Source organism: Astatotilapia calliptera, chromosome 12 (genome assembly GCF_900246225.1).
Source record: "Astatotilapia calliptera chromosome 12, fAstCal1.2, whole genome shotgun sequence".
In the NCBI taxonomy this organism is placed as follows: domain Eukaryota; kingdom Metazoa; phylum Chordata; class Actinopteri; order Cichliformes; family Cichlidae; genus Astatotilapia; species Astatotilapia calliptera.
In genome coordinates, this window is record NC_039313.1 from 15,020,535 (window position 1) to 15,035,885 (window position 15,351).

The window sequence follows — 15,351 nt, forward strand, 5'->3', positions numbered from 1 at the left end:
ATTCACATTTTTATTGCACTTTTACTCTTTTACCGAGGTCTCAGTTTTCCCATTATTCTTGCCAATTTATTCTGGCAATCTGTCGTCACACCAAAGCTTAAATCAGCTGAAAAAGGTCACTGGACTAAAATGTGCTTGATTAAGGGTCTTGTTTTTTAAAAAATTATTATTACAGCATATTAAATTTGCCTAACTTTGCTCGTTTTTCCAGCTACAACAGTAGGAAAGTAACAAGATGAGTATCTTTAATCTAATTGGACTCAAAATTTATGCAATCAATCACCTGAAAGGACACCCTGTACTTGTCAGTGAGAAGTGAGGCATACGCACGTGAAATTCAAGTAGCTCTTCTCTTTCTGACCTTAGTAGAAGGTCAGAAAAGTAGAATACAAGTGGTATAATGTGAAATGTCAGCCTGAAGTTGTAGATCTGTTGAGTACGGGGCCAGGAGCTGTCCCTGGGACAGAGTGTCAGAGGCAGGGAAACCAGGGCAGGACAATCCCACATGAATTTCCTGAGCTCGGAGAGGAGAGCTTCTGAAAGCTAACTTCTGTGCTTTCGGGGGGTCAGCGATCAAAAGCAGGATGGAAGAAAGAAAGGACGAAAACCAAGTGAGGAAAAGCAAGAGGACGTTCCAGAAAATAGGGAGCGTGAGGTAGAGAGAGAGAAACGGAGAGAGTGAGATGGTCGACCCCGCGAAAGTGGTAGAGGCAGTAGAAATAGCTGCCCCACTTGTAGACACACTTTCTGTTGCTAGCAGACTGTCCTTGATGCACTGGGGTAGCTAACCTATATAGGCTTGCTCCATGCTGTAGCAATGCACTCTGTTACTCTTCCCCTCGCTTTTATGCACACATGGTGGGGGGTGGGGTGGAGCACGGCATAAAATCAGGCCACACATGCTGAAATCTACTGCTGAGTTAAGTCACCTGCATTGCTAGCCTAGCTTGCTAGCGGGCAACCAGCTGCTCCTCTAATTAAGGGACCATCTTCTCGAGGGGCTTGAACATATGGAAGGCTGTATAGCCAGGTAATATTCTTATAATAGACACCAAAGCCATACTCTGGAGTACTGACCAGACTTCTTAAAGCTGGATGGACTCTATTAAGATGAAGAGATCGCTATATGATCCACGCCTATATTCCTTCCTTTACAGCGTGGTAAAAGAGTTTTTTGGAAAACTGCATACGTCCAAAGTACCTTCGATACTTCAATGAGCACCTTCAACGCCCATAAGACTTTTGTCCTACTGCTGTTAAACAGACCAATACAGCATGCTAACATCACTGTTTTCCACCTGCGGAGCAGATGAGACAATTAGTGGCACTTCTTGAATTAAAATGATTACCCACCAATTAATCAAACCACTTCACCTCAGAGAGTGGATATAACTGAGTGAATCTTTAGAGCTTGAATCTCTCTTTATATGCACTACATCGCAGCCGAACATATTTTTCACTACCTGGTGGTCCTGGTGAGGCAAATCAAAGTGATTGTCTGAAATTAGTTTTAATGAAAAGAATTAAAAGCAATCAGAAAGTCAGGGAGGAAAAAAATATTAGAACTTAGGGTATCAAACAACAGTAACTGCTCAATATGCAGTCCCTTCGTCAGGACAAACAATGAGTAATAATTCAACTAAAGTCATGTCCCGTTAATGGCATGGCCATACTGATACTGACAACACATAAAACACACAAACAGCAGCATTAATGAGTGAATTATACTGTATGAGGCATAACGCAACCTATTTTACTGAAGTTACTCTGACACTTCCAACAGCATTTTATTGACACCGCTGTCCAAGGCCAGGACTAATGGCTACTTCGCAAAACAACCATACACACATACACACTTGCATAGGCAGACACATGGGCATGCATACAAATTTGCACACCAATACAACTGCAAACAGAGCGCCACACCTTTATTTACTTTAGCCTTGAGCACCAAAAAACTGCACATAGCTACTTCAGACTACGTTTTGAGAAGTCCATTAGCCAGTAATTGCAAATGAAGCCAACAAACAGTGTCAGTGTGTGTAAAAAAAAAAAATTGAAGTGAAGTAACCAACAGATGTATACGACAAACAACTGATAGGGAGAATGATTGCAGGTATGGTAAAATTATAGGCTTCAGGATTGTATCATCATACATATGTAGCAGTAAAGTAGCATTTTTCTGAGGCACAGCAAGGTCCCTGCCTTGCCTGCACCTGTTTTGGTGACTCACTGTGCATCACAGAGAAACAAAGTAGGGGGAGTGTCACTAGCAATCCTGCACTACACTGCAATTTTGGTGTCAAGATTCACAGAATTTTTCTTCTCTTAAGCCTGCCTGTGTGGACCTGGTCAGAAGTGCACTGCAGCTACTGTAGATCTGTGCTATTTTCGATAGCTAATGTGTGTGACAGACCTTTCAAAACCCTGTGTGAAAAAAGGCATATTTGTCTTGTCTGTTTCACGTTTACTTTCCATTCTCCCGACAACAGAAACATCTACTAGCACTACATGTTCATAGCCCAAAACAGCTCGGTTTCCAGTCGGGTAAAGTAAATATTAAGGTTCTCACCAGTTATTTTGATTAAAGGCGTATCCAATTACCTGATTACTTTACTCAGCTGGCATAAAAAGTAGGCATGTGTGTTCAATCTCTAATTTGAGTAATGACATTGTTAAAGCACAGATGCACAAATTATGAATGCTTTGTGTTTTTGTTGGACTACACTGTATCGACACAATAATCTGACCAGGTAGCCCGGTCTGAACTGTGCGGGGTGTTGATTTGGGTTAGGCAGGAAAATGGGGATCAAGCAAGACAATGAACCATTTTATGTCATAGAAAAGTGAAGTTGTATACCAAAGACATACAAAAATTAAAACACGCAGCTCTGTGGCTTCTTTGAAGTTCTAGTATAAGGTTCACCAGCTATCGTAACTAGCACGTTTAGCTGTGTGGTAAACACATAAAGCCTTGGTTGCCACTATCTGTTTAAAGTCTTATCCCAAATCACCAGCTAGTGCCTTCTTCCAGATCACATTATAAGTGTCAAGAAAGAGGGAAAGCAGGACTGAGTGAGGAGCAGTATCTCTATCAACAGATTCAAGATTTTATGATTCTATAATCACAAAATCTGACACTGCGACCACTGTAACGGGCAAAAAATATATCGTCCAAGCACAAACAGGATCTTGATCCGCCGATGCCAAGATGTTACAAAGTCGAAATAAATTTCATAAATCTGACTACTTTAATATTGTAATATTCTACAGAGGCTTCGAGAGAACAGGGTAAACATGACAGACTTTTGATGCAAAGCTTCTTAGGTTGATATTAGGTAGTGGTGCAAAACCATATCTGTTGATTTAACTGTGTTTGTTGACTTTATAGCTACAGCAAGTGACTCAAGAGTCTGCACTCCACTGTGTGTTATTTATTATTTTTAGCCTTGATTTAACAAGTAGATTTTTCAATTAACATTCCACTCTCTGAGGTCTCTGCTTCCGGCTCTCATCTCTATGACTGCCATGTGTAGTAAGTGACAATAAAACTTAATAAAAATCAACTGCTTTAAAACTGATTGCTCTGCATGATATTTTTTTCTGTTGCTGAATACGTGGAGATGAAGGGACACTGCTGCTCATGCAAAACTGTTGTTTCTGTTACAATGTCCAAATAATGTATTTGATTTGCTCTCAAACACTATCCTGTGCCAGTGTGTGTTGGGAAGTCAGTGCGTTGGTGGGAATACTGTGCACCTACTCACTCACACAAATGCAAAGCTTTCTCTCTTTAACAGTGTTTCTTGCCAACTTTATACACAGCAGGATTAAAGACATAAAGGAACCTTGAGAGCAGCAAAGAAGACGAGGGAAAAAAGTGTTTTAAAAGAAAGAAAAGAGTGACAAAGAAACAGACCCCAAAACTCTGCTCCTGTTTCCACAGGCAGCCATTTTTAGACAGTCATCCATTAAGTCTGCTATGTTCCCATACTGTCAGCCCCTAGTGAAGCCAAAGAGGCCATGTCAGCTGAAGGCGTTAGGCAGCAGGCAGGTAGGATGCATCACAGCACTCTGAGCACTGTGGGAATTGGAGGAAGAAGGGGCGGAGCAGGTAGTGGACTATAATATGACTGTCACTGCAGGAAAATATCTTCAGAAAAAAGTAAGATGGATTATAGATTTAGTTCAACATGAAAAGATGGTTTTTAAGAGATGGGAAAAAAAGGAGGGGCAGAGAGACAGCTGCTGTGACGCAGCATAAAATGCAATGATATACATATGAGGATAGAAAAATAGGGAAGGAACGAGTTTGCACTGGAAAGTTAAAAACTGAGCCTAATTTTGTGACTCAGGTGTCTTAAAAGATAGTGTACAAAGCCCTGTTTGTGTGACAGAGCCTCACAAAGCTAAAGTGTGCCTACTGTCTGTGAGTGACTCACCTCTGGCCCCATGTGTTCAGTCTGTGTTGTGCGGTCAGTCATTTGGCAGTCTTTCATCTTCAGGGCAGCTTTGGCACTCTCCTGCACAGAAAACAAACACACACCCATCAGCCGTGTCCAAAATTTCACAAAAAAAATAAGCGAGAGAAACATCAAATATATATAAATGAGAACAAGTACTCTCCCAGCAGACTTACGCCATTTCCTCCACTCGCAACAGTTGGTACAGCTGGCTTGCATGCTTAGTTAGCTATCAAAAGAAAAAGAAAAACTGCATCTCTGAACAGCCTTAACCATTTCTTTCCTTTGGCTGCATTTTCTGGAAATCAAAGAGGTCGTAAAAATGGGCTGAATTGCAGGAAAACTTTTCTCCAGCCAAATATTGGAGCATGGACCTTCCACAAAGTGTACCCTCAGAGAAGAATTCATAAAAATTGACAGGTAGCACTGTCCAGCTCACTAAAAAGGTCCTTCTACTGGATAATTAATAGGTTTCCTCTGGCAGATTTACAATCAAAGGATAGAGAGAAAAGCTTTGGCTCTTTTTCTTTAAATGCAGAACTTTTACCTTGACCGGGAGGCTGCCAACAACTCTGGTGTTACCCCTGTATGATTATTTTGAAAAAAGCAGGATGCGAGTCCTCTGAATGAAAAGAGCTGAGCACTACTTCCACCGGGAGCACTTTATGACGATGTCACTAATCATTCTGACATCTCTGCCCTACGCTGCTCATGGGTTACAGAAGAGAACGGTTTGAAAGGTGCAGTGGCTATGAAATATTGAGAAATTCATTAACCTTGATTAAAATTCATCAACCAAATTAGGACTAGGCGTAAGGACGGGTTCATGGTAAGTACTCTAGAATAAAATGAATTTATGTTATAGTTCTTAACTCAAATATATACTGTCTACTTCAGAGTGAGCACAAGTAAGCTGACAGATTGAGTTAAAAATCAGTTTTCATTAATCATGCCTTCAAATGCATAAAAAGAAAAGGAAGGCTTTCTGCAGCTAAATTCTGCAGTTGGAACACGGTCCTTCAACAAAATGCACCAGCAGAGAAAAAAGTGACAGCTAGTGATGGCCAGCCAGCTAGCAGGTCCTTCTAGGAGATAATTAATAGGTTTTCACTGGCAGATTTACAGACGGAGGCAGAGCGAGGAGAGCTTTGGCTATGAGCTGCCCTTTCCTTCAAATGCTGCACTTTAACTTAGCTGAAGCAGGAAAGGTTTCCCTTTTAGACTCTCTTACACAAAGACAGGTACAGATCCTCTGTAATGTTCACGCACACAAACTGCACAACTTCATAAATGTGAAGCAATGCCAATGCCCAAGGGCGTATGGGGCAGATAAAACAGGGCTAGGCTGTGGATGCAGTGCGGATGAGGCCTAGAGTTAGATTATTATTATGCAAACAAACACGCAGACTTGTTCTCGTGACATCACACAAGCTGTATATGTTTGGAAATCGTATCCAGCTGGTTGTGGGAGCCAAAACATCTCTGTCAGTGAGAAGTGCCAAGCAGATGAATACACACTGTCAGCGGTGATCAGCATCTGTGTGTGTCCGAGCATGCAAAAGCAACTGCATACCCTAAACTCTGAGTGATAGAACCATGTGTGATCTAGGAGAATAAAATGAGAATGAAAGAGAAGAATTTTGATAATCCCAGCAGGAAAATGTCCCCATGTAGAAGCAAAGGAAAGAGAGAGAGAGACAAAGAGTGAAAAAACAAGCAGAAAAGAACCATAATTATAGATTCAGGTGTAAAGTAAATACAAGAGGAATGTGATTAAATTAGATAAAGACTTGGACTGTTTTATGAATAGGTCAGGTGATATTCTATATTTCCGTTAGTATGATAAGTAAAACTCAAGTAAAACTTTACCCAAGTTGAGACCTCAAACTTTTGCACACGTTTAAGTCACAGCGGGAGTGTTTCAGTAGCAGATCGTGAAGTTAGCATAGGGTAATTTCTTTGCCGGGTCTTAAAATTTGGTAAGTACAACCTCAGATGAATAAAAGCACGTTGAATATTACACTGTGTGATTATTTATTCAGAAAATTAAGCATGTGAAAAACTATGTACTCCTTCAAAAGGAATTATGAGGGTAAGTAGCACCCAGGTGCTGCTAATCAAAGGCACCTGATTAACTGATCATCACCTCTATAAAAGCACCAGTTTTGCCTGTTTTCTGGTCTGCAGCATTCAGGTGCTTTAACATGATGCCAAGAAGGAAAAACATCAGCAGTGATCTTGGAGGAGGCAATTGTTACTGCCCATCAATCTAGGAAGAGTTATAAGGTCATTTCCAAACAGTTTAAAGTCCATCATTCTACAGTTAGAAAGATTATTCACAAGTGGAAAACATTCAAGTCAGCTGTCAATCTTCCCAAGTGGTCATCTCAGTGCATCCACCCCAAGGTCAGACCTGCTGTGCTAAAAAAATAAAATAAAATAAACACCCGAGAGTTACATCTTAAGGTGGATTTATGGTATTGTGTTTGTGCCTATACACAGCTTTGGAGACCATTGTCTACGTGTGGTAGCTGTTACCAGTGATCAGTGTCACAAACAACTGGTTTGTGGACTACTCTTGCTTTACACAAAGAGCTGAAAAGTCCACTGCAGACACTGACTTTGCCATGCTGTTTATTTTAATATTTGATGTTTTTCACACTACTTCCGTTTAAGCTGAAGTCTTCTTCTACTCCATTTCCTGCTCCGGCCTACTTTTAAACCAGTCAGCACAATTTGAGAAAGACTAGACGTATGACTTGTGTGGAAGGATTGTTCTGCGAAGTTGCATCTGAACGACTCAGAAGATACAGTGGGGCAAAAAAGTATTTAATCAGCCACCGATTGTGCAAGTTCCCCCACCTAAAATGATGACAGAGGTCAGTAATTTGCACCAGAGGTACACTTCAACTGTGAGAGACAGAATGTGAAAAAAAAATCCATGAATCCACATGGTAGGATTTGTAAAGAATTTATTCGTAAATCAGGGTGGAAAATAAGTATTTGGTCAATAACAAAAATACAACTCAATACTTTGTAACATAACCTTTGTTGGCAATAACAGAGGTCAAACGTTTACTATAGGTCTTTACCAGGTTTGCACACACAGTAGCTGGTATTTTGGCCCATTCCTCCATGCAGATCTTCTCGAGAGCAGTGATGTTTTGGGGCTGTCGCCGAGCAACACGGACTTTCAACTCCCGCCACAGATTTTCTATGGGGTTGAGGTCTGGAGACTGGCTAGGCCACTCCAGGACTTTCAAATGCTTCTTACGGAGCCACTCCTTTGTTGCCCGGGCGGTGTGTTTTGGATCATTGTCATGTTGGAAGACCCAGCCTCGTTTCATCTTCAAAGTTCTCACTGATGGAAGGAGGTTTTGGCTCGAAATCTCACGATACATGGCCCCATTCATTCTGTCCTTAACACGGATCAGTCGTCCTGTCCCCTTGGCAGAAAAACAGCCCCATAGCATGATGTTTCCACCCCCATGCTTCACAGTAGGTATGGTGTTCTTGGGATGCAACTCAGTATTCTTCTTCCTCCAAACACGACGAGTTGAGTTTATACCAAAAAGTTCTACTTTGGTTTCATCTGACCACATGACATTCTCCCAATCCTCTGCTGTATCATCCATGTGCTCTCTGGCAAACTTCAGACGGGCCTGGACATGCACTGGCTTCAGCAGCGGAACACGTCTGGCACTGCGGGATTTGATTCCCTGCCGTTGTAGTGTGTTACTGATGGTGACCTTTGTTACTTTGGTCCCAGCTCTCTGCAGGTCATTCACCAGGTCCCCCCGTGTGGTTCTGGGATCTTTGCTCACCGTTCTCATGATCATTTTGACCCCACGGGATGAGATCTTGCGTGGAGCCCCAGATCGAGGGAGATTATCAGTGGTCTTGTATGTCTTCCATTTTCTGATGATTGCTCCCACAGTTGATTTTTTCACACCAAGCTGCTTGTCTATTGTAGATTCACTCTTCCCAGTCTGGTGCAGGTCTACAATACTTTTCCTGGTGTCCTTCGAAAGCTCTTTGGTCTTGGCCATGGCGGAGTTTGGAGTTTGACTGTTTGAGGCTGTGGACAGGTGTCTTTTATACAGATGATGAGTTCAAACAGGTGCCATTCATACAGGTAACGAGTGGGGGACAGAAAAGCTTCTTACAGAAGACGTTACAGGTCTGTGAGAGCCAGAGATTTTCCTTGTTTGAGGTGACCAAATACTTATTTTCCACCCTGATTTACGAATAAATTCTTTACAAATCCTACCATGTGGATTCATGGATTTTTTTTTCACATTCTGTCTCTCACAGTTGAAGTGTACCTCTGGTGCAAATTACTGACCTCTGTCATCATTTTAAGTGGGGGAACTTGCACAATCGGTGGCTGACTAAATACTTTTTTGCCCCACTGTATCTGGAACAACAGTGGAGATGTTTAACCATAAATCACAGCACTACATATGGCCAAAACCGAAGAGGATATCAACGCCATGATACATTGGCAATATCAACATGTGGAACAACTAACACGCAGAGTGAAAAAACAGACCCCCTTTTGCTACATCACGAACAATTAAACCTATAAACAATCTAGAGTACAAGATTTACCAAAAGTTTTTTTTTATTTATCTACTTATTTGATCTATTTAATCATAACACATCTTAGCTGTAGGGGAACAGACTCATTTTGGTAATATAAATTTTTTTGTAAGCAGCAAACATTTGACCAAACAGTTAAACTCTAATTTATTGAGGTCAGTTGTCCCATTATCATGACAGAGGGGGGGATATGAAGGAGGATGTAGATCCCAGTGCAAAGGCATTCAATAATAGGGTTGGTCCAAAAATAATGTATGGGAGAGGGAGTGTGAAACACTGATGCACAGAAGAGAGACCTGTGAATAAATGTGTTTTATTTAGAAGCTGCAATGTGAAAAGGCTTAAAAAGGTGTTTTAATGTGTGAGTGTTAAGTCTGTTACACTGCCCATCAACACGAATTTCAGAGAGGAACATTGACGTTACATGTAGCCTACTGCCTGTCTGCCTGCCTGCCAGCCAGGCTGCCTGAAAATTGCTCAATTTTGACATTAATTCGACATTAGATGCGCACAGCGCTGAAAACAGCACAGTGAGAAAGAGAAGAGAGGGGGATAGGTGCTGCTGACAGAACGGCAGAACGCGAAAGGACGGGAGTCAAAGACAGAAAGAGTTGGGGGGGAATAGACGCATGTTCCAGAGAATGATCAAACAAACAGATGCCACATGAGACTCAAGTCTGGGTTAGACTGGCATCTCTTACAATACCGCTACAACATTGGCACATTATTCTACTAAAGCCTGGCACAATGTCTGCATTGCATTACATCGACAGAATAGGTGACAAATTGCAGACATTTTAATGGCATTTCTGCAGATGATCCAACAATCACGCTCCAGAGGACGAGAAGGAAAAAAAAAGGAAAACACTGTCAAGACGATACATTTTGCATTTACATCTCTATATTTCAAATAAATGGTGAGCACATTTAAAATGGAAAAGTCGTTGCTTCGCATCTTATACCTCTCGTTTGGCGGGAGTCCCAATAATTTTTTGTCATTACATTAAGCTGGCGTGAACGAGCAGTTTACATTAACGAAGACAGGCTTTCTGCTGTTGATGCTGTGACTTCAAGCCAACTATAAAACCATTCTCACATAATGTACTCTCTCTTTTATGGTCAATCTTTTCTAGAAGATCTTAAGAAGATGATAAACTGACAAAGCGATTTTAACAAAAGTTACACTTTCTAGTCCTTTGAAATCCATGTGTTTTGGTTTGTTGTTTTTTTTAGTTAACATTTCTTTTAAAAGTCTGAACCCTTAAAATGTGCTTCAAAGAAAATTTGTCTTTAATTTATATCCTTAAAACAAATAATTCAAACACACTCAAGCTGTTTTAATTATTCATATCAAAGTTCCAAAAGACAAAGATGAAGAAAAAGACACTGTGATAGAGATAAAACACAATATATGAGCAAACCTTCCATGTCTCAAACTTTGAGTTGCTTCTCTTATCACCTACAAAGACAGAGTATTTTTTGGAAGGGAAAAATAAATATTTCACCTCACTGGATTCATTTATATTTACTAAGGGATTCATCAGAAGCTGTCACTTACTGTCATTTTATTTTACTTTTTTCTTGTGCAAAAAAGAAAGGGAAAAAAAAAACATGCCACATTGCAAAAGAAGGAACTCGGGCATCATTATCATCAAAAGTCTACATAATGATTTGAATTACTTTTAGAACTAAGATCTTACCAGTTCGCTCTGGAGTTTCATAATCAGCTCATCTTTCTCTCTCAGTTGTTGCAGCAAGGCTTCCTCTCTGCTGGGATCCTGAACACAAGAAACAACAAACCATGTTTAACATTACAGTTTTATCTAAGGGACCATAAAGCCACCAAAGCAATGCATGCAGCCAAAAGTACATTACAGGGATGCTTCTGTGCGTTTGTCTTTGTATGTGATTCTCTGAGAGTTTCTGTGTGTGTATCTGCAGGTCTTTCACATGTACTTATGAGTCTGTTGAGTGTTGCGATTCTTGCTGAGCCCTGTGTTTGTGTAATAAAGTTGTCATGCGGTGCGTTCTGCACGACTGTGATCTCCTCTTCTCTCTACATCACAGCGATAAACTCGTTGTGTCCTGTGGCAGCGCCCCAGAGCACACAGCAGTTTTTATTTGACCTTGTGTTGTCAGGGGATGTTTTTTTTTTTTTTGCAGGGAAGATGAAGAGAAGCTCCAGAAGACATAGAAAATAATTAAACTAATGAAAACAACTTTATTCTTATGGCACCTTTAAAAACAATTTACAAAATGCTTAAGGGCAAAAAAAAAGAAATTCTAAGTGGTTGCGAACATGTCTTACATTAAAATCTGGTTGATATTTATGTTAGAATTGTGCCGCTGTCCTCATTTAACAGTGTTAGTCTCATTTATCCAGTGCAAAAGTAAAAAAAATAAATAAATAAAAACAATTTTTGTCACGTAAAATTAGTTGACGTGGAATCTTTTTTTTTTAAAGCAAAAATGTAAGCGTGGCGCCTCCTTTTCACTGTCAGTGTTTTCAAATGCCTAGTCATCTTCAGACCCTGCCTGCAGTCAACAGAGAGCTTTGAGAGGATGGCTCATGGGGAAGTCAGAAATAAGATATAAGGCACAACAGTCTTCGCTAAAAATATTCAAGTTAAGTCTGCAACAGGCAGTTAGTTAAAATGTGGACAAAGAGCGACACAATGTGAAGAGAGAGGGAACAAGAGAAAGGGGATAAGGAAGTGGGAGGAAACGAGCAATAAGATAGAGAGTGCAAAATGACAGGCAGATTGTCATTACCTCTTCAAGGACATAAAAGCAGAAGAGGAAACGAGGGGCAAGATAACAGGAGGAAAATGAGGGGGAAATGTGAGAAAAGGGGGACATTGATAGAGGAGAGGACAGAGAGGCCCCGAGGCTGAGCATGATGGTCTGAAACCACAGGGAGCCATCTAGCTAAAGGACACGCAGAGTCAGAGGGAGACCACAGGGAACCATATAGCTACATCGTCGTCCTTTAAATGACCTCTGTGATGCAAAAAAGACCCATCGAGCCTGACAATTTTCTTCAAGTCACTTCAAAATTCAGAGAAGTAAATATGGAACCTGTACGGTGAATCAGTACAGAACACCCCCGGGGATCGAGGGCTAGAAAAAATTATTTCTGTAAGTCTGAGTCTGTGTGAGAAAAAGGATTGTGAAACTGTAAAGATTCAACTTTCTCACCCTTTACGTGTAAACCATGAGGAGGTTGTAATCTGCCTGATCACTGTAGAGTACAAAGTTTTGCATTGTACATGTTGACACTTATTCATTCAGTAGCTTTGGTTGACCCTTTGAGACAATTGTGACTTAATCAAGGGGAAGCTAGATGGATGGATGGATTGATTTTTGGCTGACAGACATTTTAAAAATAAATGAATGAGTGTGCTGTATCAGTGTCGTCTATAAAGTTTTTTTAAAGTATGTATAATATCTGATTGTTTTGGCTTCATGGTTTATGGTTTTCTGGCAATAATTTCTGGTTCAGGGTAATATAAAGGAATTTTCAACACCATATCTTTAAAAAGGGAAATAATTTAATGTTAATATAAAGTTTACTATGTAATGTTTTGTTTCGACATCCAGATAATATTCTTGCAGTAGTGCAGAAAAGAAAAAACTGGCATGTTATCTTAGCCAGTCTGTTTTTCTGATTGGCTATAACACAAAACTGAACTAGCAATGGTAGAAGTGCCAGACTAAGCACAATTTGTGCTGTTGCACAGTGAATAAAGTTAAGGATATTATGATGTACGCGAGGTGTTGTATGTAGATGGGTGATGTATGTGTCAGTGGATGTACGTGAGGGCATAAGGAGGGAGAAGACTAGGCTGCTAAAACAAAATTAAAGAAAATATAAAAGGAAAATAATAGTAAAAGGGAAAAAAAACTAAAACTATTGAAATGTGATAAATCTTTAAACAAAAGGATCGTACCAAATGCTGTTAATCTTTTCAGGTAACCATTCACGGTGTTCCCTTGAGGTGTTTCCCATTGAAAAGTGCCAGAAATTGTGGTGAACAAAACAAAACAAAAAGAAATTTCACAGCATTCTTGCTTCTTCAATTATAAAAACTTGGCCAATCATGAGAGGTTGAGTCCCACCAATTTTGGCAATTAAGCAAAGTGGGGGGAAATCAGATGTTGTTTGATCTAAGCTTACAGTTACAGAGGCGGTGAGAAGGTTTCACACTGTCTGCAAAGTTTTTAAGGTGGTTTTTATTTTTTAACGGCTTCTTTATTTTGCAAGTCTAATTGATGTTGAAGTGTATGCAGGGGCCCTTACCTTGGCACACGATAATGGTCAAGGAGGACATAACTAAAAGCTTCACTAAGTGCTTCCACGGTAATAAAACCTATAAAAGAATACATTTTCCACCAGGAAATAGAAAAACAATTAACAAAAACAAAACCCAGTGGTGTTAAATCAGAATGCACTCTGTTTCCCTGCCTTTGCAGGGGAGATAACAGTATTTATAGATAATAAGGATATTATTTTCCTACTAAAGAACACACATACACACACACACAAATTACTAACATGAGATTTGGATGGGACTGAAAAATCACTAACATGCTGTGACAATTACTACATTAGTCAGCCTCTAAAATTAATCTCACCCGAACAGGACTGAAGGCTGCACTAAATGAGCTGTCTGGCTACAACGGCACAGTTGGTATCCCTCATTGTCTTGTGTGTGCATTTCTATGTGGCTTATCTGCAGCTTTTAAAAGTGCATGTATAAGAGTAGTTATATGAAATGCTGAGAACAGGCTAATGACTAAATCCAGGGACACTTTATTGACTTCGTCGGTTTGTTTACGACCCAGAAAACACCTTAGGAGTATAAACTGAAGAAAGACATGCGAGAGGGTATGTTAGAGAAAGATAAAGCGAGTGATAAAGAAATACAGCAGCTTAATATAATCTGTTTCAAAACTCTCACGATATTGCATCTTAACCGCTGAAAAGAGCCGTAGAATGCTCTGCTCGCAAAGAGGTGACCAGAGCATTAAAGTCAAACGCGCGTGGAGAGTTCCTCTAAGAAGATCTGCCTTTTCAGTTCAGGCCATGAATGAGTGTAACAACAGACATGACAGTCTGAAAAGATGGTTTGATATTCAAATGTATTTAATGTGTCATGTCCGTACTCAAATGGCCAGCACAGTCACCAGATCTGAATTCAATATACAATCCAAGGGATGAAGTGGAACAGGAAATTTGCATCGCAGATGTGCAGCAGACAAATCTGCAGCAACTGTGCGATGCTATCGTCGTGGTGACGTCAGTGTTGAGACTAAATCCAATGCTTTATTGACCTAATGGGTTTCTTTACAGGACAAAAAACACCTTGCGAGTATAAACAGAAGAAAGGAGTTATTGATGAGAACAGGCTTATGATTAAATCCAGGGACACTTTACTGAACCAAGATCTCTGAAGAATGTTTTCATCACATTGTTGATTATAAGCCACTAGAATGAATGCATTTCTTAAGACAAAAGGGGTCCAACCCAGTACTGGCAAAATGTACCTAATAAAATGTCTGGTAAGTGTATATTGCACTTATAAATGCAGCAATAAATTGATTTAGTCTACAATAATTCGTGGACATAAGTGGATGGCTATTGGCTGAACATGTGAAATATGTTTATGCAATATTATCTTCCTGTTTCTTTATTCCCCTTTTAAACTTCTTTATAGTAAAACAAAATAAAAAATCTATTTTCATTTTATGTCTTGGTGTGGTGAAGGTGATGGCATGGCATAGTTCATACAGGCCATATGTTTGGTTGATCAAATCATCCAATTTGTATCTACTACCTTTATAGTTTGGTTTGGTCATTTTTGAACAGTTATACAGTTGTCACAATTCTTCTCTGTACTTCTACTGGAAGGCAGACCTCAGCTTTACTTGAACAGAAATATTGCATTAATCCCTGAGGAATTACAATGCAATGCAATTTTTATCCACGGCCCCTGGACATGCAGAGCCAAGCAATGCCAGGGCAGTGCACATACAAATAAGATCTCAATGTGATGAACACATTTAAAGCTAAAATGAGAAATTTTATTCTGCTCGCTGAAAGAAGCGCCATAAAGTGCATTCAGTCACCCATCAGGTGGCATTCAAACCAATTTTTCAAGGCAGAATAGAATGGAGAACCCATGGCAGAAAAGTGGGGCATACAAATTTATTTCTAATGTGAACAGAACAGCCTCAGTGGGGCTAAATCTGATCAAAATCATTGGAGTGCATCCACTTTTGCAAA

General features: G+C 40.1%; 1 protein-coding gene across 3 annotated transcripts in view; it reads right to left on the reverse strand.

Annotated features, from left to right (window-relative positions):
• ccser1 (coiled-coil serine-rich protein 1) overlaps positions 1 to 15,351 on the reverse strand; it is a 127,300-nt gene that overhangs the window by 53,100 nt on the left and 58,849 nt on the right. For all 3 annotated transcript variants that reach the window (XM_026188367.1, XM_026188368.1, XM_026188369.1), the window contains exons 9-10: positions 10,766 to 10,843; positions 4,443 to 4,523 (exon numbers count right to left, since the gene is read on the reverse strand). In XM_026188367.1, the coding sequence (XP_026044152.1) occupies positions 4,443 to 4,523; positions 10,766 to 10,843 (159 nt within the window). The remainder of the gene's footprint in view (positions 1 to 4,442; positions 4,524 to 10,765; positions 10,844 to 15,351) is intronic.